We start from the raw sequence: 26,124 nt of genomic DNA, 5'->3' as shown, positions 1-26,124 counted from the left end.
GGGACTGTTCACAATCCCATCCATGGTAGTCGTTTTTTTCTTGTGCCTTTGTGTATATGTGTTGTATCAGATGAACATGTACTTCTCATAATGTCTTTAGATTCTTTCACCAATTTTTATTTAAAAAATTTATTTTTTTAGATACAAAGCCTTGCTCTGTTGCCCAGATTGGAGTGCAGTGGTGTAATCACAGCTCAAAGCAACCTTGAAATCCTGGACCTCGTTTTCCTGAGTAACTGGGACTATAGCTGTGTATCAAATACCCAGCTAATTTTTACATTTCTTTGTAGAGACGGGGGTCTTGCTATGTTGCTCAGGCCTGGCCTCATGTTAGCTTTTTACCTTGACCTCCCTCCCAAAGTGTTGGATTCATAGGCATGATCCACCAAGCATGACCCCTGATTTTTAGATAACAACTTTCCCTCAGCAACTCTAGAGTTTCTTATTGCCAGTAGCGTTACCCAGGAAGCAGACTCTGAGACAGAGATTAGCATGAAGGAGACTAGTTAGGGAGGGTTCTTAGGATCAACACCAGTGGAATCAGAGGGAATAAAGCAGGACTGGGAAAGGGAGAAGTCGGGTTGTGATTTAACCTTAGTGGAGGTCTCTGGGAGGACTGAAGTTGGGATGTCCCTCCAGAGCTGTCTCCATTAGATGTGGGGGCTGAGTCTTTATGTCCCAGGGCTGCTCTGGAATGGGTATGTGACCTTGCTTTGGGCGCCTCTCTTCAGCCTAGTAGTCTTAGTCTATTTGGGCTGCTACAACAAAAAATACCATAGATGGGTTGGCTTATAAACAATGACGATTTATTTCTCACAGTTCTGGAAGCTGGGAAATCTATGATCATGGTGCCAGCAGATTCCGTGTCTGGTGAGGGCCTGCTTCCTGGACCCCACAGCTCACCCAGGCACCTTTGGAATCTAGGAGGAGGTGGCCATGCCCCAACAGTTTTCCTGCATTCTACTTCCTGGACCCCAGAACTCACCAGGGCATCCTTTGGAATCTAGGTGGTGGTAGCCATGCCCCCACAGCCTTTCTGGGAACAGTGCATGCAGCACTGGGGCTATACTTGGGGTGGATCAGAAGTTCAGTGATGGGGTCTGGAGAGTGAAGCCCATGATGTGAGGTGATGCCTCCTCCTTTGAAATCTTTCTGTTCCCTGGGTCCTTGTACCCTGGGCCTGTGATGGGAGAGGCATCTCTGGTGATCTCCTAAATGCCTGTTGGGGTCATTCTTCTATTGTCTTGGACAATAGGTCTTGACGTCTGTTTAGATACCTGACTGATCCCCCTATTGTCTTGATGAATAGCATCTGACTTCCCTTGAGATAGCAGACCCTTACTAAATTCTTTATCAAATGGTCAGTTGGCCACACTTCTGAACAGGCTTTCTCATGTTTTACAGTATGGATAGGCTAAGAATGATCCAAAATATTAAGTCCTGCTTCCTTTTTAATGAACAACTCCGTCTTTAAGTCATATCGTGCTTCTTTCATTTTTCTATAAGCAGTCAAGAGGAACGAGGAACTCCTTTAACACTTTACTTTTATATATTTTCTCACCCAAATATTCCATTTTATCGCTGGCAAGTTCTACCTTCCACAGTTCAATACAATTACCATTCATCTAAATTCTTTGCCACTTTATAATGAGAATCACCTTTCCTACAGTTTCTAGTAGCATGTTCCTCATTTCTATGAGACCTCATCATAATAGTCTTTACCATCCATATATCTATATTCCGTCTATGACCTTTTAGGTATTTTCTAAGATGAGGGCTTTCTCTACAGCTTTCCTCTTCGAGACTTCACCGGAATCATCCTTATTAGTCATTTATGACAATGTAGGCTTTTTCTAGCATGAACCCCAAACCTCTTCCAGCCTTTTCCTACTACCCATTTTCTTTTTTTTTTTTTTTAAAGATATGCTGACGATATATTTAATGAGTTATTTTAAATTAAAATCTAATCAGATTATCCTTATTTATGACCTTATTTTATGTTACTTATTTAATATCTTTGTAGATTTCCCCTTTCTTTTCTTTTTAAAAATTTTTACAAACTTTTCCCCCTACTACGCATTTTCTGTTTTTTTGTTTTTTTTTTTTGAGTTGGAGTCTCACTCTGTCACCCAGACTGGAGTGTGGTGGCATAATCATGGCCATCGCAGCCTCGACCTACTGGGCTCAGGCAATCCTTCTGCCTCAGCCTTCCAAGTAGCAGGAACTACAGGTGCACGCTATCCACCCAACTAATTTTTTATGGTAGAGATGAGGTCTCGCCAAGTTGCCTGGGCTGGTCTAGAACCTGCGGGCTCAGACAATCCTCTCATCTCGGTCTTACAAAGTTCTGGGATTATAGGTTTGAGCTACCATACCTAGTCTACTACATTTTAGGTGTTTCTTATAACAGCACCCATTTTTCAGTGCCAATTTTCTGTTTTAGATAGTTTGGATTGCTATAACAAAAAATGCCAACTGAATAGCTTATACACAACAGATGTTTATTTCTCACAGTTCTGGACACTGGGAAGTTCAAGATTATGGTGCCTGAAAATTTAGTGTCTAGTGAGGCCTGCTTTCTGGTTCACAGATGGTGCCTTCTTACTGTGTTCACTTGGGAGAAGTAGTGAGGGGGAAGGGCGTCTCTCTTGGCCTTCTTTTATTTTTCTTTTACTTTTTAAATTTTTTTTTTTTTTGAGTTGGAGTCTCATTCCATCACTCAGTCTGGAGTGCAGTGGTTGCTCCCGGCCACCACAGCCTCGACCTGCTGGGCTCCGGCGATCCTTCCGCCTCAGCCTTCTGAGTAGCCGGAATTACAGGCACGTGCTACCATACCTGGCTGGTTTTTTTTTTATTTATTGTAGAGATGAGGTCTCGCCAAGTTGCCCAGGCGGGTCTCGAACCCGCAGGCTCAGGCAATCCACTCACCTCAGCCTCCCAAAGGTGCGGGATTACAGGCTGAGCCACCGAGCCTGGCTTGTTTTTTAAAATTCTAATAGCTTTAGGGAGTACAAATGGTTTTTGGTTATATGGACGCATTGTGGCTAAGAAGTCTGCGCTTAATATATCCCCACTACCCCCACCTAAGTACATGGTACTTGATAGTTTTATACCTCCCTTTCTTACTACCCTCCCCTTCTGAGTTACCAGTGTCCATTATACCATTCTATATGCCTTTGCAGATGCTTTGTTTAGCTTCCACTTATAAGTGAGAACATGCAGTATGTGGTTTTCCATTCCTGTGTTATTTCACTTAGGATAATATTCATCCAAGTTGTTACTGCAAAAGACATTATTTCATTTTTTTTTTATTGCTGAGTATTTCATAGTGAACATTTAGGTTGATTCCACATCTTGGCAATTGTGAATTTTGCTGTAATAAATATCCAAATGCAGTTGTCTTTTTTGCATATCAATTTTTGTACCTTTGGATAGATAGCAAGTAGAGGGATTGCTGGACTGAATGGTAGATCTACTTTTAGTTCCTTGAGAAATCTCCATACCAGTTTCCATAGAGGTTCCCACCAACAGTGCATAAGTGTTCCCTTTTCATTGCATGCTTGCTAGCATCTATTTTTTTTTTTTAATAATGGTCATTCTGACTCATGTAAGGTGGTATCTCATTGTGGTTTTAATTTGCATTTCCTAGATGATTGGTAATGTTGAGCATTGTTTCATATGTTTGTGTATCTTCTTTTGAGAAATGTCTGTTCATGTTATTTAATGGCTTTTTAATGGGGATATTTGCTTTTTACTTGCTGATTTGTTTGAGTTCTTTGTAGATTCTGGATGTTAGTCCTTTGTTGAATGCATAGTTTGTATCTTCTCTCATTCTGTAGGCTGCCTACTTACCCTGTTGATTATTTATTTTGCTATATAGAGGCTTTTAATTTTAATTAAGTCCCAGTTGTTTATTTTTGTTTTTGTTGCATTTGCTTTTAGGGCCTTAGCCATAAATTCTTTATTAGGCCAATGTCCAGAAGAGTTTTTTCTAGGTTTTTTGCTAGAATTTTTATAGGTTCAGGTCTGATATTTACATCTTTAATCCATCTTGAGTAATTTTTGTATATGGTGAGAGATATAGATCATTTCATTTTTGTGTATGTAGCTATCGAATTTTCCCAGTGCCTTTTGTTGAATAGGGTGTCCTTTTCCCAGTGTATGTTTTTGTCTGTTTTGTCAAAGATCAGGTGGTTGTAGGTATTTGAATTTATTTCTGGATTCTCTATTCTCTCCCATTGGTCCTTGTGTCTGCTTTTATACCAGTACCATGTTGTTTTGGTTACTGTAGCCTTATATAATTTGAAATGTGATGCCTCCAGCTTTGTTCTTTTTTGTTTAAGATTGCTTTGGTTATTCTGGCTTTTTTGATTCCATATGAATTGTAGAATTGTTTTTTCAAATTCTGTGAAAAATGACATGGATATTTTGACAGGGATTGCCCTGAATCTGTAGATTACTTTGGGTAATATTTTAAATGTTTTAACAATGTTGATTTTAATAATGTTGATTCTCCCAAACCATGAACTGGGGATGTTTTTCCATTTGTTGTATCCTCTACAATATTTTCCATCAGTGTTTTGTAGTTCTCTTTGTAGAGATTTTTCACCCCCTTGGTTCAATATATTACTAGGCATTTTAGTTTTTTGGCAGTTATTGTAAATGGAATTGAGTTCTTGATTTGATTCTCAGCTTGGTCTTTATTGGTGTTAGCAGTGCTACTGATTTGTATGTGTGAATTTGTATGTGAGACTTTCCTGAATTCGTTTATCAAGTCTAGAAGTCTTTTGGAGGAGTCTTTAGGATTCTCTAGGTATAAGATTATATCATGGACATGCAGAGGTAGTTTGATTTCCTCTTTTCTAATCTATATACCCTTTATTTCTTTTTCTTGCCTGATTGCTCTGGCTAGTACTTCCAGAACTATGTTGAATAGGAGTGGTAAAAGTAGGCATCCTTACCTTGTTCCAGTTCTGAGGGGGAATGCTTTCAACCTTTCCTTGTTCTGGATGATGTTGGTTGTGGGTTTGTCATATATGGCTTTTATTATTTTTGAGGAGTGCTCCTTTTGTGTTTTTATCATGAAGAGATTTTATCAAATGCTTTTACTGTGTCTATTGAAATTATCGTATGATTTTATTTTTATTTTTAATTCTGCTTACATGGTGGATCATGTTTATTGATTTATATATGTTGAACCATCCTTGCACCCCTGGAATAAAATCCACTTGACCATGGTGGGATTTGTGTGTGTGTGTGCTGTTTGATTTCGTTTGCCAGTATTTTGTAGAGGATTTTTATATCTATTGTTAATCAGGGATATTGGTCTGTAGCTTTCCTTTTATGTGTGTGTCTTTTCTGACTTTGGTATTAAGGTGATATTGACTTCATAGGATGTGAAGAATTCTCTCCTTTTCAATCTTATGGAATAACTTCAGTAGGATTGACACCAGTTTGAAAGTCTGGTAGAATTTGAGTATGAGTCCGTCAGGTTCTGGACTTTTTTTGCTGTTGTTGGGATCTTTTTAATTACTCAGTACTTGTTCTTGGTCTGTTCAGGTGTATATTTCCAATAATTTATCCATTTTTTCCCTAGATTGTCTAGTTTGTTTCCATAAAGGTATACATGATAATCTCAGATGGTCTTTTGTATTTCTGTGATATCAGTTGTAATGTCTCCCTTCTCATTTCTGATTGAGCTAATTTGATTATTCACTCTTCTTAATTAATCTAGTTAATGGTCTATCAATTTTCATTACCTTTTAAAGAAACAACTTTTTGTTTCACTGATCCTTTACATTGTTTTTTTGGTGTCAATTCCATTTAGTTCTGCTCTGATCTTTGTTATTTCTTTCCTCTACTAGCTTTGGGCTTACTTTTTTTTTTTCTTTTTTTCTAGTTTTTTTTGAAGTGTTTTTTATTTTTTTCTAGTTTTTTTTAGGCTGTCAGTATGTGCTTTTTTGGTCTTTTTAATGTCGGGTTGATCCTTTTTTATAAGGGTACTAATCTCATTCATGAGGACTTCTTCCCTTTGATCTAGTCATCTTCTAAACGTTCTATGTTCTAACAGCATCATCTTGGGAGTAAAAATCTCAACTTATGAATTTTGAAGCTACACAACTTTCAGATCATGGCACTAGTCAATTCCCTTAGGGGTTGACAGCTGAGGACTGTCTTCCAAGTGGCACTCCAGCTGCTGGGTTAGTAGTCTTTAATTTTTGAAGGGGAGTCTGGGCAGAACCATCACATTCAAAAGTCATAGAAATTTTTCTTACCATCTGAAGAACAGGATTCCACGAAAGCCTTGATGGCAGCTTCTAAAAACTTTTCACGTGTCTAGAACTTTGTTATACTTTTGAATGTTTTAATATCATTTTTCTCTCTAAATCTCTCTTTCCTATAAGATCTATTGTGGTTTGAATGTGTGTCCCAAAGTTCGTGTGTTGGAACCTTAATCCCCAATGCAGAGATGTTGGGAGGTGGGACCTTTAAGCGTTATTTAGGTCTTGAAGGCACTACCCTCATGAATGAATTAAGGAAGTTATCCTGGGGAAGGTTTCCTTATAAAAGGAAGTTTGGCCCCCTCTTGCTCTCTCTCTTTCCCTCTTGTCTTCTACCTCCCACATTCAGTCATGAGGTGATGCATCAAGAAGGCCCTTGCAAGATGTCAGCTCCTCAATGTTGGACTTCCCAGCTTCCATGACTGTGAGAAATAAATTTCTGTTCATTATGAATGACCCATTCTCAGGTATGCTGTTATAGCTCCACAAAACAAACTAAGACAAGATCTTAATCTTGACCCACAAGTTTTCTTTTTTTTTGAGTTGGAGTTGCACTCCACAGCCCAGACTGGAGTGCAGTGGCATGCTCCTGGCCACCGCAGCCTCTACCTGCTGGGCTCCGGTGATTCTTCCACCTCAGCCTTCCAAGTAGCTGGAACTACAGGTGCGCGCTACCACGCCTGGCTAATTTTTTGATTTATTGTAGATATGACGTCTCGCAAGTTGCCTGGGTGGGTCTTGAACCCGTGGGCTCAGGCAGTCCACTCACCTCAGCCTCCCAAAGCGTGGGATTGCAGGCTGAGACACGGAGCCTGGCTGACCCACAATTTTTCTAGTCATGGTACTTTCTGGGAAGATAATTGTGGTAAGATGCTGTGATGGTTCTGCCATTATTTTTCAACCTGTTGATGTAGCTGTGGACTTTGTCATTCCCTTTGTTAGTTATCTTTCCATGTTTAATGTTATCTTCGCATTTGAGAAACTCACTTTCTCTGACTTCACCCAAGTCACTGGCAAAAATACTGATCTTGTCAAGGAAAGAACAAAGCAGCAAAGAACTAGAGGCCTTGTTGTACTTTAACATAGATTAATGAGTACTCTTTGACTATAATCATTTAACTAAAATCATAGCTATGATTTAGAAGAGAATCAGAAGAGAGGTTGCTTTTGGTGATGGGGGGAGAGGAATGTTGTGGAATTGACTATAAAAGGGCACAAGGGAGTTCTGGGGTAATGGAAATGTTCTATAACTGGTTACCATGTGGTTTATATGGTATATGCCTTTGTGAGAATTTCTCAATCCTTTCATTTAAGATCTGTGCATTTCGCTGTAAGTTACATCTCAATTATAAAAACAGTGGGTGAATTCATTTGACTTATATTACCAACCATTAAGGATTGAAGATCAGTTTTGCAAGTTAAAATCTTGAGGTTTGGAATACTGAAATGACTTTATCAATATTTGATGGTGCTATAAACCAAAACAAGATACAGAACATAGCCACTATTTTGTATGAATTGCTTTTTCAATTCATCGTTTGAATAACCCTTCTTTAGTGTGTGGGATAGAAAATAGTTTTCTTCTAAGTAGTCTACTTGGTATTCAAAAAATGATGAATAGTAACATTACTACACTTTGGTTACCTGCTTTTGGCTGGGTTTTGTTTTGTTCTATTTCTAAGCCCTTGAAACTTGGAATCTGTAAACAATCTATCAATACACTGTGTTCAGAGAGGATTTATTTAGAATGAAGAAAATTAGCTATCATGTTATCTGCTTTGTCCATTAAGTATTCTTTATAAATCATTCTTCTGAAGGACATCTCTGTTTAGCAATGATAATATGTGTCAACCATGCTGTATTGTAAGAGATCATGAGCTACAATTATATGATGAATCCACATATTCATTAGTAAGGTGATGACCACTATGATGGAACATAATTAAATGAAGATGAGTTGTTTTTCAGAGATGTAGTGGATGTAATGCACATGTCCTTTATAATGGTAATACCTTACCGTTATATGGTATTTCTTATCCTTCATGGCTTTTTTGGGTATATATTACAAACTTTTATTCTTACAAGAAACTAGAACAGATTTTGTTAGGATTAAGATTCTGAATATTGAATGGTGACATGAATTGACAAAGGTCATGTTTCTGTAATCAAAATCCTTCACCTGATTCAAAACCTAGTTAAAATTTGTGTATTTTAACCAGCAAAGCTGTCCTTCTCGTCACACTAAGATAATTTCCCCAATTAAAACAAAGTCTAGGAAATTTTGTGTACTATCCATGCTATTCTGTTACCATCTTATCTGCCTTATACTTGTTCTTAATTTTTTTACGGACACGTTTTATATTTTTCTAACTATTCTGTAAATTTTTCTTCTCTTATGTCTTCCCACCCTGGATGTGCCTGGTATGGAGCCGTAAGAACATTAGGTACTTTATAAATCCTTTTTGAATAAGGGCTATCCATAAAATTAAGTTGTATAATAAGCAAAATACCACTAGTAGTATGTGCCCGTCATATGTAATAAAAGCTGGTGAGGTAAGATCACTTGAGAATACGGTGAGCAAATTCATTACATGATTAATAGCAATTCTACACTTTCAATACACAATTTTAATTGGAATCTTTTCTTTCTGTAATTACATTAGGGTTTCCTGAGTTCTAGTATAAAATTTTTGGAGCTTTGTAAGGTCCGTTAGTGAAGCAACATGGCGTAGAAACAAAAGATTCATGTTGACATCACTTGACCTGATGGATCCCCCAAACTCCACCCTACCATGAGAATCAACTGAAGTGAAGGGTGTATATGGCCTGTGTTCTAGCGAGGGTACATGCAATGTGATATGCCTTTGATAAAGGCAGGCTCTATTATTTGCCTGTACCTCAAAGATATCTACTTTATTAATTTTTTCTTTTTAATACATAAGTTTTTACATAGCATGAAATTCTGTATGCTTTTAGGAAAAAATGGGGGAATTATAAAGGAAATCAAGCGAAAACTCAACTTGATGAAAGATGGAGTACCTTTAATGCAATGAGATCTTTTTAAAAAAAATACAAGCTATATTTTAAAAGTCATTCTCATGTTTAATAGTTTATTTTGTTATCTAATTACTTTTTAATTCATGCATTCATTTAACAATATTTATTAAGAGTACTGTGTATCAGGCACTATTCAAGATGTTAGAAACAGAGTAGCAAACTAGGAAGAATCCCTGTCTTCATTGACCCTGTGTATGTTCTTTTTTTTGTGAGAGGGAATAAAATAAACACACAAACAAAATGTATAATATGATGTGATATAATATGATGACCTAAATGTAATGTGGGTACTTGGATTGAGCATGATGGCAGTTCTTTGGAGAGGGTGGCCAGAAGAGGTCTATGTAATTAGGTAACATTGTGTCACAGATCAGAAAGTAATGAGGGAGCAAAGCTATGTGACCATGTGGGCAAGAGAATGCCAAGCAAAGGAATAGAGAGTTCCCTCCAGGTCCAGCACATGGAGTAAAAACCATGTTTGTATGTACAACGTATAAACTATGTGAACTAGATAGCTAGCTTTCCAAAATACTGTGATCTAACTTGGAGCTAAGAGTGCTGGTTATCTCATTGTCTTCTCAGGGTGTTCTTTATTTTCCATTTAATCCAGGTTAGTACTATGTTACCCATTACTTAATTATTACCAGCTAAGTAAGGCACTGATCTGATGTTAATTTTTTTTTTTTTTTTTTTGCATATGAAAAAGTCCTATAACTCAGACCCTCAGCCACTGGGAGGAAGCACTGCTCCAGAGAATGTCTGAAGTAAATAGAAAACTTGCCTAGTCCTGAAGAGTGTAGGCATTTTCCAGCAAGTGGAAGTTTATAGGTAGCTGCTGAGCTGGCATGGGAAATAGGAAGACTTCCTTAGTCATGTCTTTATTGTTTGACATCCTTCTGTTTCAAATGAATTATTATAACAACAGATGCATTTATTCAAATCCAACTATAAAAAATATATTTCAGGAAAAATAATAACAGTTTTTCGATTATCCATTTTTGGCTTCTATTATTATAAAATATTGAGCTGACTTTAGTAGTCACAGAACAATTAAGTTGCTGTGAACAATTATTCATGAAACATTTCTAATCAAATATGTCTATCATCTCTTATAAATGCTGAGAATGTTTCAGAAGTGTCTATCTGAAATCTAAGCAACAGGAAAGTTCACATCATCATTTTTATTATGTGTTCATAAGAGAAAAGTATTTATTTATTTAAAATATTTTTTTCTCCTCTTTGGATTTAAAAAAATATATATTTATTTATTTATTTTTAAAGATGTGGTATACAAGAGAAAAGTATTTGTAATAGAAAGAGATAATAGATAAACAGGACTTCAAATAAAATAAACCCACAAACTTAGATAAATTTTAATCAAGATTCTGTTAAACCTCTTATGCCTTCTATAAATCCATATAATTGTTAATAATTGTTGAACCCAAAAGTGTGATTCCCACAGTAAAATGACTTCTGACTAGGGAAAAATTAAATTTTGGTCAATATTGCTTTAGTGTTATGTGAATTTTTTATTGCTTTTCACTTCCCTGAAATTGTCAATAGAAACTTGGCTTATTGGAACAATGAAAGAAATGAATGAAAGAAATGTATTCCCAAACCATTCCCAGTCAACACTCTCATTATGCATTTGCGATATCTATCTTACTTTTGGATTTTTCTCTTCAGGGAATTAGGGTTAGTAAGAATATCTATACAATCATATAATGAAAGAACCTGAAAAGTCCATCTGTCATTAATTCTAAGCAATTTATTTCTTTTTACTTTTGACTTGACATAGATGATTCCTATTTTTTTCAAATCATCTCTGTATACTTTGTGCATAAATCCAAATTCTGACTGCTGGGTTAATAAAAAAAAAGCTACATTTCTAGGGATTAGATTGTTCAGAAAACTTATATTGTAATACAGTAACCTTTTCGGTGAAAATTTTTAAGTCAATATTAACCAATTATGGTTGAGAAGAGAAATAGTTAGATTCCTTCTTTTGCAATATTGAGATTGATTACCTCTGATTTATCTCAACAGCCTAGCATTAGACATTTTTCTGTGAGAAATAAATGCCAGAAGCCTTGCATGTCTGTGATTTATGTAGTGTTTAACTTTTTTTCAAGCTGCATTATTTCACAATTTAAGCACTTCTCATCACCGCCAAGCTAATCCAGAAAATATAGCATCTTTTAATTTGAGATCTCTGAGTTGGCCATACATGGAAATGTCAGGATAGTTTTGTGACAAACATGTGCCACAGGCATCTAAGGATGTGGTACAACTGAGTGTACCTCCCGTTTCATTGTCAACATGTGTTACAAATTATTATGGTTTTGGCCTCTGGATTTTAATTTCTTGGTGACAGGATCTATATTTGGGGGACAGAATTGTCTGGGCTAACTTTCTGCATAACACACATTTGGATTAAATGATTATTTTCCATGCAAACCTAAATAAGATGCAGACACCATGGGTGCCAAAGATTTCTGTGTAAATCAGGGGTAATAATAACAAAGGAGACTGTTCTGTGTTAGTGGTGAGAAAGCATATCTTGGAGGCAAACACACACATATATATACTCACATCAAGGCTCGGATAAATATACTGGTTGGACATCAATGACTCAATCATTGCCAACCACCAGATGTTCATCCCTGCAATCCGTGTAGCAACACTGGGAGGGCTTTGAAAATACTCAATTGCTGTGGTTGTTTGAGAACCACAGACAATGAAACATTCTGCCTAAAGGTTATTCTGAAAGAAAATAGTGGCTGTCTCAAATTTTTTTACCTCAACTTTGTCTAAACTTGAAAATTACCTTTATATATTCCTCTTTTGGAGCTTATACGTGTAATAAAAAGTATCAGACCTCCAGAATGAAAATCCAAGTTAATTTCTGCCTGGAATATGCTGCTTTAGGAAAAAAAAATGCTACTTTTGTGTACTTTTGATGTCTTACTGGAGCACAACCCTTGTACTTATACTGATTTCACATATAGTAAGATAATTAATTTTAAAAGTCCTTTCACCTTTTTCACAATGGACAAATAATAGTTGTTACCAGTGGCCTGATGTTAATTGTGGTCTGGACCATCAGGATTCACTTGTCATCTTGTAAATACTTTATTTTTCTTTGTTTGCCTTTCTATCCTGTAGGTATTAGCACAGTTTGTATTATTCTCTTAGAGCTGAGAGTTTTATCTCATCCCATCTTATTTTCATTTCCCCTTCTCTTGGTTTACGCCCTGACACACTTGCAGAGAGGAAAATTCTTTGCCGAATTCTTAGGTCTTTGGCTAAGGCAAAGCTCCATGAACACCCACGAAGCAGAGTCCACTGTTGGGAAAGGAAGGTAGATGATCATTCTTTGGAATGCTGGTTGCTTATTGTAGGCACTTGGAAGTGAGAAGCAGCAGTCAAACTGGACAACATAAACTGTGCTACTGTCAGGAGGATCCTTTCATGCAGCTGTTTGTGGTCGGTGTAAGGAATAGGTGAATGGTGTGGATTGTGAAATTTTATCAACAAATAGAGTAGAGGCCACACTCAGGAAAAGACACAGAAAGAGAGTGTTCCCTCACTGAAAATTATCATCTTTGTCATTAACTTGTTTCTGTAATCATTTCATACTTTATTGCTTTTTGTGGATTTTGAGTAATAGTTTTTTATTTAAATTGGTTGAAGGAATGGGAAGCGTTGACTAATACACAATTCTTTCCCAGAGAAGACTTTCATCTTTTTCCTCTTCTCCTCCTGCTTTTTTAGAGACAGGTTATCGCTCTGTCACCCAGGTTGGAGTGCAATGGCACAATCATAGCTCACTGCGGCCTAGAGCTCCTGGGCTCAAGTGATCCTCCTGTGTCAGTCTCCCTAGTGGCCTACAGGCATGAGCCACCACATTGGCTAATTTAAAAAAATGAAACAAAAAATTTTTCTAGCGATGAGTTTTCATTATTTTGCTCTGGCTGGTCTCAGACTCCTGGCAATCCTGACTTGGTCTCCCAAAGTGCTGGGATTACAGGTGTGAGCCACTGTGCCCGGTACTCTTTTTTTTTTTTTTTTTTAAATTAAAAATGTCGTTGTAACAATCCTCCTGGCAATCTCTTTTTATAAGCATTATGAAAGAAAAGAAAAAACAGTCCTTTGAGGATAGGACTACAATGTTAGAATTCAACCTTTAAATGTTTTTATGAAATCTTTGTATCCCCACTTATAACCCACTTAAATCTGAGCAGCTAATGACCTTTGTTTTACATTATTGTAAAAGTTAGGGCCTATTGGTATGATAGTTGGTAGGGCATACTATGTTAAGAAGGGCCTGGTTTGGATATTAGACTAACTAACAGCTTACTTTTGGTGTGTCATTTGAAAGCATTTTCTGAGAAAAGTAAACTTCCATTTTTAAAATCTATCATTTTGAAATGTGTCTGTAATATGTTAATTTTATCTGCAAAGAAAGAGTCTTAGCAGTGCAGATGCCTTTCTTTCCTATCTTTAATACCTTTCCTGTCATATTTTCTAGCTGATTGTGACCAACTGAATATGACAGCTCCGTTTTTTTCCAGGGACTGTGTGTGTTGACTCATGGTCTTTTCTCATGCCAGGAAACAATGTCATGAGAACCATCCATGGGGTGGGAGAGATGATGACCCAGATGGTGCTTAGCAGAGGCTCCATCTTCCCCATGAGCGTGCCGGATGTGCAGCCCAGCATCCACCCTAGCAAGCAGGGGAACCCCCCTGAGCACGAGGACGTGACGGTGATGGACACCAAGCTGAAGATCATCGAGATTTTACAGGTGTGTTGCATATAGAAGCTAGGTGACAAAAGACATCCTTTTGTTTGTTGGTTTAACCACTTCACACTTGTTCCAAATCACTGTGTAAATCTGAGATGCTATTGATCTAATTTTATTTTATTTTATTTTTTATTTTTTTGAGTTGGAGTCTCACTCTGTCACCCAGACTGGAGTGCAGTGGCCGTTCCTGTCCACCACAACCTCGACCTGCTGGGCTCCGGCGATCCTTCCGCCTCAGCCTTCCAAGTAGCTGGAACTACACGCATACTACCACGCCCGGCTAATTTTTTTAAATTTATTGTAGAGATGAGGTCTCGCCAAGTTGCCCAGGCGGGTCTTGAACCCATGGGCTCAGGCAATCCACTCACCTCAGCCTCCCAAGGCACGGGATTACAGGCTGAGCCACCGAGCCTGGTTTAATTTTATTTTCTTTAAAGTTAATGACAAGTCTGGTAAGAAAGCTCACAAAAGTACTATTTAGCATATGAATCATATGTGTTTATTTCCATTAAATATGCTAATGATAATACCTAACAATTGTGGAGTGCTTAGAGGTTAAAACTGCTTTCACATGTATCCACCCTCCACCCCACCCCACCCCCATTGATCCTGACTGAATTTTACCTGTATTTGTCTGGTTTTTAAGCAGGCAAAGTTAATGACTAAATTCCAACTCTTCTATTTTTAACTGAATCAGATATATGATTCTATTGGACATATGATTCCATGTGTCCAGATTTAGTATTATGGCAAGGAACTCAAATAAAATTTTATTTATTGCTAACAAATGTTGTTAATAATTGATTTTAGTATTTTATCTATCTTTGTGTTTTTGTTTCCAAGGGACTAGAAGTAATTAAAAAAACACCTAGTTTAACACTTAGCTCTATGAATATAAAGGAGATAAATTATTTTATGCCCTCTGGTTTAGTGAATAAACTTTCGATTATTGTAGTTATGCATTCTTAGCATTTTTTTTTAAGTTTGGAAAGCAGTTTTATGATACCTTAATTATAGCATTTATTCCAGATTTGGAGAATGACGTTTGGAGTTTTCAAATATCTATTAAGATTCTGGATACAGTTTACTATGTCTTTTATCATAATTTAATGTAGACTGAGCTACCAGAAGTGGGTTAGTAGTCCTGGAAGGGTCTGTAACATTTTTCATTTAAAGTAATTAGATTTATAATCATAAAAGGCTTCACAGCTCCTTTAGGAATTCCGAAGGGTGGATCTTGAGAAGCTGGCAGGCCTCCCAAGACAGTGTTCATGACCCTGAAAAAATCACTTAAAGTTTCTGTTCTTAAACCAAGAAAGGTAGCGATCACCTGACCTGTGGACCTAATGAGCCCCCAGCTTCACATCATTCTACTCATGGGACAACCGCTAAAATACGTGATCTCATTTTAGCCCACAGTTACAGAAAAGGAGCATTAGAAAAACAATCTCTAACAGCTAAAAAATGATGAGATGGAGATTCTATGGCCCAGCAGTGTAGGGCTGATTCATTCCTGCTGCCTCTTCTGGGCTCTTTCTGTATTCTCCTGCACCCGCTGTTCATGCTCTGATGTTTGTGTCTGTGTGCCTCGGTCAGCTTTGCTGGGCTTGTGTGCTGCTCTTGAGTTTTTCTTGGAGCATTTCTTCAATAATTTCTTTGTAGCCACACTCCCTGGCAGGTCTTCTGCTTTCTCTGAGTCTTCTCTTTTCCCCATCACTTTATATATCTCTCTCTTTCAGTCTCTTTTTTTAAATTTCTCTCTTGCTCTCTTGTTTTCTCTCTCTCTCTGGACCTTTTTCAACTGTCTCTTTTTTTGAGCTGGAGTCTCATTTTGTTGACCAGGCTGGTGTGCAGTGGCACAATCATGGCTCACCGCAGCCTCAGCCTACTGGTCTCAGGCGGCTCCTCCCTCTTCAGCCTCCTGAGTAAATGGGACTATAGGTGTGTGCCACCAAGCTTGGCTAATTTTTTTTTGTTTTTTTTGTAGGGCGAGGTCTCACTATGTTGCTCAGACTGATCTTGAACTCCTGGGCTCAAGCAATTTTCCTGTCTCAGCCTCCCAAAGTACTGGGATTACAGGCATGTGCCTCTGTGCCAAGCCAGTCTGCCTTTGTTTTTATCCTTCCCTTTCCTCCCATTTTCCATTTGTTTTTCATAATTAGGCAAATTAGGGATGAGTGTTTTTATTTTGGTTATATTTATGAAATACAACTCTGTGTGTACTTATCTTCAACTAAAAGTTAATTGGTGTCTCATTAATTTGTGTGATATTTATGTGTTAATTTACATTAATGTGTTTTATTAATTTGTTTTTCACTTTTTTACATAGTATTTAAACAACTCTTTTTTTGTGATGTACCTGCACCGGGTTTTGCCCCACACTACTGCTCCTGGCTACCTAACCTCATGACCCTTTCTTTGTCCTCTTTTCCCAGCATCTGACTTCTGCTTTGAAAATTCCCTAACTACCTAGAATCAGTTCCACCAATATGTGTTGCAGTGCTCACCACATGTTAATAAAAGAGTTTCTCTGGTGTTTGTTTCTCCTCTAGACTTTAAGCTCGGTAGGGTTTATATCCTTCGCACCTTTTTTGTGCCCTTGATGCTTCCTCAGTACCCAGTTTAACAAACGCTTGGTGAAAACTGAACATTGTTGGCTTGGAGCGTGTTTTCTGCCTGCATGGAGCATAACAGTCTAGCAAAGGAGAGAGAGAGAGAGAGAGACAGAGTGAAGGAGGGAGGGAGGAAAAGACAGAGACAAGGAGGGAGGAGGGAGGGAGCTTCAGGTTACGACTGAGAAACCAGTGAAAGCTGCAATTAAAAACAATTTAAACTGGATCTTGGAAGATATCTCAATAATGGGTTGTTACAGGGTGGAGGAAAGGAATATTCATGGTACAGTGGACAGTGTGAACAGCCAGGGGCAGGCAAGAGAGAAAGAACAGGTACTCCCTGCTGTTAGAAGAAAGAAGTCTGAGAGAGAGGATTAGAGAGGGGTAGGAGGAGGGGTGGAAGGAGGAAGGGATATGATGTAAGTGACGTAAAGTTAGATGACAACATGAAGCTGGGCTCGGTGGCTCAGCCTGTAATCCCACGCCTTTGGGAGGCTGAGGTGAGTGGATTGCCTGAGCCCATGGGTTCGAGACAAGCTTGGGCAGGCGAGACCTCATTTCTACAATAAATCAAAAAATTAGCTGGGCATGGTAGCGTGCCTGTAATTCTAGCCACTTGGAAGACTGAGGGGGAAGGATCATCGGAGCCCAGCAGGTCAAGGCTGCTGTGGCCGGGAGTGGCCACTGCACTCCAGTCTGGGCGACAGAGTGAGACTCCAACTCAAAAATAAAAAAGAAAAGATGACAACATGAAATGTCAATTTTCCTAAAACTTGGGGGACCATGTTGCTTACTGTGCAAATGTGACTCTTTCGAGAATGTAGGGGGCACTGTTAATAATTATGCTGAGACAAAAGGTTAAGTTGGGCCTATCATGGGCAAACTGGAATGGCAGGTAACTATTAATATGTAAAAAGCACTCTTCTTATTTGTAACAGGTTTGGATCCTGATGTTTCTATTTCTGATCTGTTATATTTAGGCCACATGATTCAGTCCTCAATAATTCCGAATTATCATAATGATGTGCATTTTGTCTCCCAACCCGATTACTGTAAATCCCCTACATGTGAACCTTCAAGTTAGGAACTTTAATGATGCACATGTGCATTTTTTTAATGTATTATTTCTTTCCACCAGGTGTCAGTATAGCCTGATAAATACATACAGTACTATATAGATGATTGAGTTAGTTGGGTACCTAGGCTAACTTTGTTCGACTTAAAACAAATTGGACTTACAAGTGTGCTCTCGGAACAGAACTTATTCATATGTTGGGGACTTCCTGTATGGCTTCTTGAGGGCAGTGGCTTCAGGTGTTTGCATTCCCTGTGGCACTTAGCACAGTCCGGAGCCTTACCAGGTACTTAGTTTCTGTCCATACATCAGTTAATGAGAACAAAGACAGTAACACAAACCTAAGGAAGCACAGACTCCAATGAGGAAAATCCCTGGAATAGAGATGCTGTTATTTCAGCTGTCTCTTTGGAGCCGGGCACCAGGACTGATCATGGTCTAGCCAGGGTTGATACTGTGGTAGCTGAATTCTCAGCATTCTCCTCCCAGAGCCCAAGGCAACTCTGCAAAGTACTCAGTGAAACCATGCCATCATTACTTCTTCATTCAGACTCTGTGATCCCTCTACCTGGCATATTCGGAGAGCAATTGTGAGAGTCAAATTCTCCTTCCAAAACATGCTTTAAGATTTTGCTGACATTGGCAAATGGAAATACATCCCTTTCCTTAGTTTTAAGACAGATGAACATGCAGGCAATGGAAATTTTAAGAGTTTACAAATAAAGTTTCTAGCTAGTTCATTTGAAAGGTTGATAGTGATGCTGATCTTGGAGTTTTGTTATGAATTGCATTTTAAAATACTGTACTAAACAAATAAAACTATGCTTTCTTTTTGTAATGTTTCTTACAGTTTATCCTAAGTGTCAGACTAGATTATAGAATCTCGTATATGTTGTCGATATATAAGAAGGAGTTTGGAGAGGACAATGAAAATGCTGAGACATCTGCCAATGGATCTCCAGATACTTTGCTACCATCAGGTATCTTCTTTGTGACAATATTGACTGTTTGTATTTTGTTTTCTGAGAACTGGAAAGTGCCTTCCATAATTTAAAATATAATTGTATTTTTATGAGACAAAAATGTAGACATAATCTCCACTAATGACATGAAAGAACCGAGACAGAACATTAAACAACTCGCCTAGAATGGCAGGGAGGATGTTTGTTGTTCTCTGGAGCTAACTCCTATGATTTCTTTTCTTTTGTAATCTTCACAGCTCTGTGAGTTATGGCTTATTGTACCATTTTACAGATGAGAAAAGCAAGGGTCAGAGGGGTTAAGTTACTTGCTAAGGGTCATGAGTGTAGTGGAACAGGGATTCTTTGAAAACTCTCCAACTCCAGAGTCCAAATCTTTTAACCATCATGCTGTTTGCTGAAAATCCAAGGTGAATTTTTTTTTGCTTGGATCAAAGAGCAGCGTGTAATGCAGTCTTCAAGAAGAAAGGTGTTTTGTAGGGAAGCCATCACCTGATCCAAGAATAAAGACATGACGTTCCCCAAAGACCTGAATGTGGTGGTTGATTTCGTTTTGCATGTATGTGTTTTTATTTTGTGTGGTCATAAGCTGGAACTATATTTCAATTTTCATATTTAAAAAGTATAAGAATAAAGTCTACCTCTGAGTGTTATAACATAACAAAAGAGCACATAAATGATTCTAAAAATTTTGTGACTGTAGAAAAGACTTTGGGAAAACGAGGAGGTATTAAATTACCAATTTTTTTTTTCTAGATAGGTCAGGCAAGTCACGGCAGGTTAGAAAATACATATTATCCAAGGTTTAGTCAGTTAATAGAATTCTTTTTCTGAGGATAGAATTTGCACACAGATGTAAAACTTTCTTCTAACCTCAGCCACTGTGACAATGTTAGAAGATCTCCTTCTCTTTGTCTGTCAATCAGTTAGGAACTTTGCAGTGCCCGTGAATGTGTAGTTGACGTGGATACTGGACTGTCAATTCCACTGTCCTAATCATCAGTGCCACCCTAAAGGCAGTGTGCCTCCACAGACAGAGTTCAGCTTGCCTCAGGGAGATATCTCTTCTGGCATATTTGCAAGTGTTGTTTTTCTTCTTCCCAGAAATGTAGAACCCCAAAGGGTTGTTTCCAGGAATGACGTGGCAGAACCAGAAAGTCTTGCTGGCGGTTGCATTGACAGTATCATAAAAATTATTGGCTTCCAGAAGCCAGACTTCTGGAAACACTAGCTTTAAGCGTTAGTAAAGTATCAGAAGGAAAGTCTAGGGGCACCCCAGGAAACCCTTTCTCTGTGACTTACCTGATCTCTTTCATTGATTGTATCTGTAAGGGATGCCTTTCTGGGAAGAATTGTTTCCCCCTCTTTATATCTTGTGCTGTTTTGTTTGCATGCTTTAGAGATAAGAGATAAAGGGTGTGTTTATTATTTAAACATGTTATCTTAAAAAAGCTATCTTCAAAATATTAATGGCAGAATGGTAAGAAATCATGATTGGTTCACAAATGAAAAAAAAACACCCTGTCCCACAAAGAAAAAAGAGATGAAATTTTAATAGTAGGAAGCTTAGGTAAAAAATACGGTGTTGTTTGGAAATAATCATGTTTCTGAGTCTCATTATATGTATATTTTGATTATTTAAAAAAGTATCCTTCCATGTCATCACCCTTGAAGTTATATATATGTATGTGCATATTTACATATTTTATATATATATATATAGGCACCTTTGTAAATGGTGCTTTTTGGTCTTTTAGATATATCTTTGACTGCAGCAATACACTAGTTTGAAGCATAGTTTACATTTAAAAATTTACATTGAGGTCTAAGTGGAACTATATTGTGATTTTAAAAAACTGTTATTTGACTTTTGGTAGAATAAAGACATTAAGACAAAGTTATTTTCAGAAAAACTAATATTAATATGAATATGAATATATGGTTCCTACTTAAAATAAGACAAAGAATAGATTTCTTTTTACCATTTATCTTTGCAGCTATTGTTCCTGATATAGATGAAATTGCAGCTCAGGCAGAAACTATGTTTGCTGGAAGGTATGGTAGCATTTATATATCTTTACCTTACTTGTGAATAAGATTTTACTTAGAATTACATTAATGCTTTGTTATTGTTCACCTCTCTCCACCTATTTATTTTTAGACCCTCTATTGCTGCTAACATAATTTCTGCCAGAAGCGAAGCTGCTAATTTACTCTAGAGGAGAAAGCATAGCTTTTCTTTAGGTCAGGTAAAAAAAGGACAAGAGAGATGAGATCAGTGTATTGAACTTTTCTCTGAATTCTTTGCTTTTCTTTCCTCAAATAATGACAGCCCAAGAATGCCCTTTAACTCCCCTGGTATAAATATCACTGCATCTTGTAAAACATTGCTTCTCTGAATCTTAGATATTTGAGGCAAGAAAGTAACTTTTTAAATGTTATCATTAACGTTATATGTGAAAAATAAACCTATTTTCTGTCAATTGGAAGTATCCATGATTAAAGAAAAATATCTTTGGCATGACTACCCTCCTTTGCTGTCAGGAACTCTGCCATTTATTGTTTTAAGTTGTTTCTTTTTCAGAAACAAAATTAATAAAATAAAAAAGAAAAAGTAAAATGTCTAAGCTATAAACTATTGCATTTCTAGTGTTCATTTTTATTACAGACTTAACATGGGAACCCAACAAAGTCTATATAGTAGTTCTCCCTTATTTTCAGGGGATGTGTTCCAAGACCCCTAGAGGATACCTGGAACCATGGATAGAACCAACCCTTTTGTACTAACATAGACACTGTATTTTCCCTATACATACTCACCTATGATAAAATTTAATAAATACAATAGGCACACTAAGAGATTAACACCAAAACTTATAGGAACAATTATAACCATATGCCAGCATCACTACTCTTGCACTTTGGTGTCATTATTAAGTAGAATAAAGGTGACTTGAACAATTACTATGATGACGCGGCAGTCACCTGATAACTGGGACAGCTACCAGGTGACTCACATGTAGGGAGAGTATACAGCATGGAGATGTAGGACAAAAGGAAGATTGTCCCTAGCAGGACAAAACGTGACGGCATACAACTTAAAACTTAGGAATTGTTTATTTCTGAAATTTTCCATTCGATGTTTTCCGACCCATGGTTGACCGTGGGTAACCGAAACCTCGGAAAGCAAAACTGAGGTAAAGGGAAACTATTGTTTTAAGCATGGTGTAGCTTTTTTGTTGTTAGAAAGACAAATGAGAATTAGGAACATTTGGTTTAGCTTTGCTTTTATATTGCAATAGTTTTTGTTGCTGTGTTTCCTGTGGAAGAGTCATTATTCCCTAGTAGAGATTATGACCAGTTGTGATTTCACCCTAAAATGGATGGCCCTCTATTCCAGTAGAATCTTAGGATTCTAATACACCTCACACGTGGCTGTGCTGGGGATGGCTGATGCATGTTCTCACTATTCCTCCCAGCCGCTTTCCACCTGTCATGTAGGGGTCTCTAGGACTCTGGGAGGAAATCAGTCATTGGTGTACATCTAACCTGATATATCATCTCAATAAATGCTTTTGGATTGATTCACCTGCCTAGCTTTTGTCTACACCTAGGTGACTAACCCATCTTGGGGTTTGCCTAGGTATCCCTCAGTCTTAATCAAACTAGGGACGGTTGGGCACACTAGCTTTCATGGACAGACACAAGCTTTTCTTTGTAATTGATTCCTCATCAGTTACATGAGGGGGAAAAAAGTAAAACTTTCTTCCTTTTTGCTTCCTGATTTGAAAACACAAGTGATATAACTCAGAACATATATACAATTTAAATCACTTAAGTGTAGATATGCCTGGCGTGGTGATTTAAGTAATCCCAGCACTTTGGGAGGCTGAGACAGGAGGATAGCTTGAGCTCAGGAGTTTGAGACCAGCCTGGGCAACATAAGGAGCTATCTCTACATTTAAAAAAAAATTCCCCTGGCATGGTAGTGCATACCTGTAGTCCCAGCTACTCCAGAAGCTGAGGCAGAAGGATCACCTGAGCCCAGGAGGTCAAGCCTGTAGTGAGCCGTGATTGTGCCACTGCACTCCAACCTGGGCAACAGAGTGAGACCTGAACTTAGAGTAAAAAAAAAATGTAGATGTGATATAAATATGAGTTACTCTAGAATTATTTTTGGTTTTACAGAAAGGAAAAAAACCCAGTTCAACTTGATGATGAAGGAGGCAGGACGTTTTTACGGGTTCTCATTCATCTGATCATGCATGACTACCCTCCTTTGCTATCTGGAGCCCTTCAGCTACTGTTTAAGCACTTCAGCCAGAGAGCGGAAGTTTTACAGGCATTTAAGCAGGTAAGATTGAGTATCCCTCCATGATTCCAGAGCAAAGACTCGGAAAACGTTTATATCATCCACCCTGACTTCATGGTTGCAGAGTTAATGAGACTGTATGGCTTTTCCTGGGAAATTTTCTATTTTTAAAGACAGATTATGGACTTGTCTATGCCAAGACATGATCTATTTTAGAAAGAGTTCCTCACAAATGATTTTCAGTTAATATCTTTAATGCAGATGCTAGGCACTAAGATTTAGGAAGGCACTGGAAGATAGTAACATACTAGGAAAGTTGTTGCCACTGCTATTATTGTGACCCCAAATTTTACTAATAAGTTTGGGTAGGACAAGCAGTAGCCCTGAACTAAGTATTTTGTGATTGAAAAATGCACAAATCCAAAGGAACTGTTAATGGGTCTAATCTTTTTATTTGTGATTTTTGAATAATTATATACATCAATTATATTGAATAAGACACAATACTTAAATGGTTATGTATGTTTCACTAATACTTATTTTATTTAGTAAGTATTGATCTTTCAGGAAGTTTTATAGGAATACATGAAAGAATATGAAATAATGAAAATAGTACTCATATATATGCATATAATTATGTGCATGTTATATAATACGTGAAAATTACAACAAAATAAAAATTTATATCATGAGGTTTAGATTGTCTATTAATATTTTCTTTCACTTAATTTTATGTTTCTATATTGCTTCAACCAGATAGAGAGAGCCTTAGAAAAATCAACTTCAGCAGTGAAGTTAGAGTTAGGTTTCATTATATCTTAAGTTACTCTGTAGCACTTTGAAAAGCTTTTCTAGGGTTCACTTAAAAAAAATAAATAAATAACACGTGAATATATTTTTTAGAACTCACAGATACTTTCAAGTATGTTTTTATGGACAATATCAATCTAAAATGTTCATAATGTTCTAGAAATACTGAACTTTAGCATTTAAAGACATGGAATTTTGGACATAAATGAAATAGGAGTAACAAAATTTCCACTAATAATTTATGAGTTGAATTTTTTCTGTTTTAGGTGCAATTGCTGGTGTCCAATCAAGATGTAGATAACTACAAGCAAATCAAAGCAGATCTAGACCAGCTTCGACTGACTGTCGAAAAGTCTGAGTTATGGGTTGAAAAGAGCAGCAGCTATGAAAACGGAGAAATGGGTGAGAGTCAAGTAAAAGGTGGTGAGGAGCCAATTGAGGTTCGTTTTCAAGATCTATTTTGAAATAATCCAAATGATATCTTTTAAGTCCGATATATAAACATGTGCACTACAATCAAAATTGCTTATAAAGGAAAAACTTTGTTCTGGGCCACAGAGCATACAGTTTTCATTTGCCAAGTCAATTAACTCCACAAACCTGCACTTTGGTTAATTCTTATCATTTGCTACCATTTCTTACCTCATTATCTAGTTTTTTTACTTTGTCATTTCCACTGTAATCGAGGAGTTAGGACAATAGGAGAGAGTGGAAGGAAAAAAAAGGAATGGCTCCTAAACGGAGACCTGTAGATAGAGGTGTCACCGCCCCGTTACTATTTTTTGCCCACCTATAAATCTTTCCTGTTATTAGGTATTAGGGTATAATCTTTTTCTTTCTTTCTTTCTTTCTTTCTTTTTATGTCAATAGCTTTAGGGGCTACAAATGGTTTTTGGGTACATGGATGCACTGTGTAGTGTGAAGAAGTCTGGGCTTTAAGTGTACCCACCATCCCCACCTGTGCACATTGTACCTGATAGGCGATTTTTCATCCCTTTCTATCTTCCCACCCACCTCCTTCTGAGTCTCCAATGTCCATTATACCATTCTATATGCTTTTGCAAATCATCAGTTTAGCTCCCACCTATAAGTGGCAACATGCGGTGTTTGTTTTTCATTCCTGTGTTATTTCACTTAGGATGATCTTTTCTGTTTCCATCAAAGTTGCTGCAAAATACATTAGTTCATTCTTTTTTTATAGCTAAATAGCATTCCATTGTATATCATTGTACAATATATAAAAATATCTAAATGGAAGGATAATATGGTTTATTGCTAACATGAAAATACCAAAATCTTTGTTTGATCTAAAGAGCTACTGTAAGTTAGTGATCTTGAGTCTTCTGGCTTTTGTACATATGACCATTAAAAAATTTTAAAACAATGTTTAGTGGTGATGTAGACTAGTACAAGCAAACTAGTGCATCACAGTTAATAATACAACATCACAATTGATAATGCATAACGTTTCTTAAATGCTCATCTAGTGTTTTATTAGTTTTTTTTTTATCTGCAGGAATATAAATTATTCAGATGAGTTTACCTTCTCTATCATCTGTGTTGGTGTACCCAAAATATTTTGGAGTGAAGAATGATGACAGAGCAGGGGGTAAATAGGGTAATCAAAGTGCTGAAGAGTTTCAAAGGGTGGTTGAACTTGTGGGTTACTACTTCTTGTCTCAGGCAGAATTAATGCTTATCTGCCTGAAAGTTTGACTTGATCTTTTACCTTAATCACAGGAACTTTTCCTGTGACTTTATAATGTGTTAGTAGAATGCAGAATTTCCACTCCATGAACATTTATTTTATAGTCATTTTTTTTTTTTTAGGACAAACAGAGTTCTTCTACAACATATTTAAGAAATAAGAGAAGACAACACTATTTTGTGCTACATATTTTACACATATTCTAGATAATAAATATAACATTTTTTTCCCTTGAACAAAAAGTCTATTTTTAAAAAAAATGTGGAATAGCCCCAGGCCCCATGCATTATGCTCTTTGTAAAAGTTTGCCAGTGAAGAAAATTATCTCCTAAGAGCATAGGGGAGATGGTCCGTGAATGATGTTAATCACCAGTCTACAGTTTTTTTTGTTTGTTTTTTTTTTGAGTTGGAGTCTCACTCTGTCGCCCAGACTGGAGTGCAGTGGCCGCTCCCGGCCACCGCAGCCTCGACCTGCTGGGCTC

At 37.3% G+C, this 26,124-nt stretch overlaps 1 protein-coding gene across 1 annotated transcript in view; it reads left to right on the top strand.

Moving 5' to 3' along the window:
- Positions 1-26,124, top strand: part of ITPR2 (inositol 1,4,5-trisphosphate receptor type 2) — a 496,128-nt gene that overhangs the window by 188,441 nt on the left and 281,563 nt on the right. The window contains exons 22-26 of the mRNA XM_008058785.2: positions 13,952-14,145; positions 18,683-18,812; positions 20,810-20,867; positions 23,001-23,166; positions 24,201-24,374. Of these exons, the coding sequence (XP_008056976.1) occupies positions 13,952-14,145; positions 18,683-18,812; positions 20,810-20,867; positions 23,001-23,166; positions 24,201-24,374 (722 nt within the window). The remainder of the gene's footprint in view (positions 1-13,951; positions 14,146-18,682; positions 18,813-20,809; positions 20,868-23,000; positions 23,167-24,200; positions 24,375-26,124) is intronic.

The sequence above is a fragment of the Carlito syrichta genome, unplaced genomic scaffold, assembly GCF_000164805.1.
Source record: "Carlito syrichta isolate Samal-C Ts95f unplaced genomic scaffold, Tarsius_syrichta-2.0.1 Scaffold303626, whole genome shotgun sequence".
Taxonomy (NCBI): Eukaryota; Metazoa; Chordata; class Mammalia; order Primates; family Tarsiidae; genus Carlito; species Carlito syrichta.
Note: the sequence above shows the minus strand (reverse complement) of the source record. Positions and strands in the feature narration are given on the sequence as shown.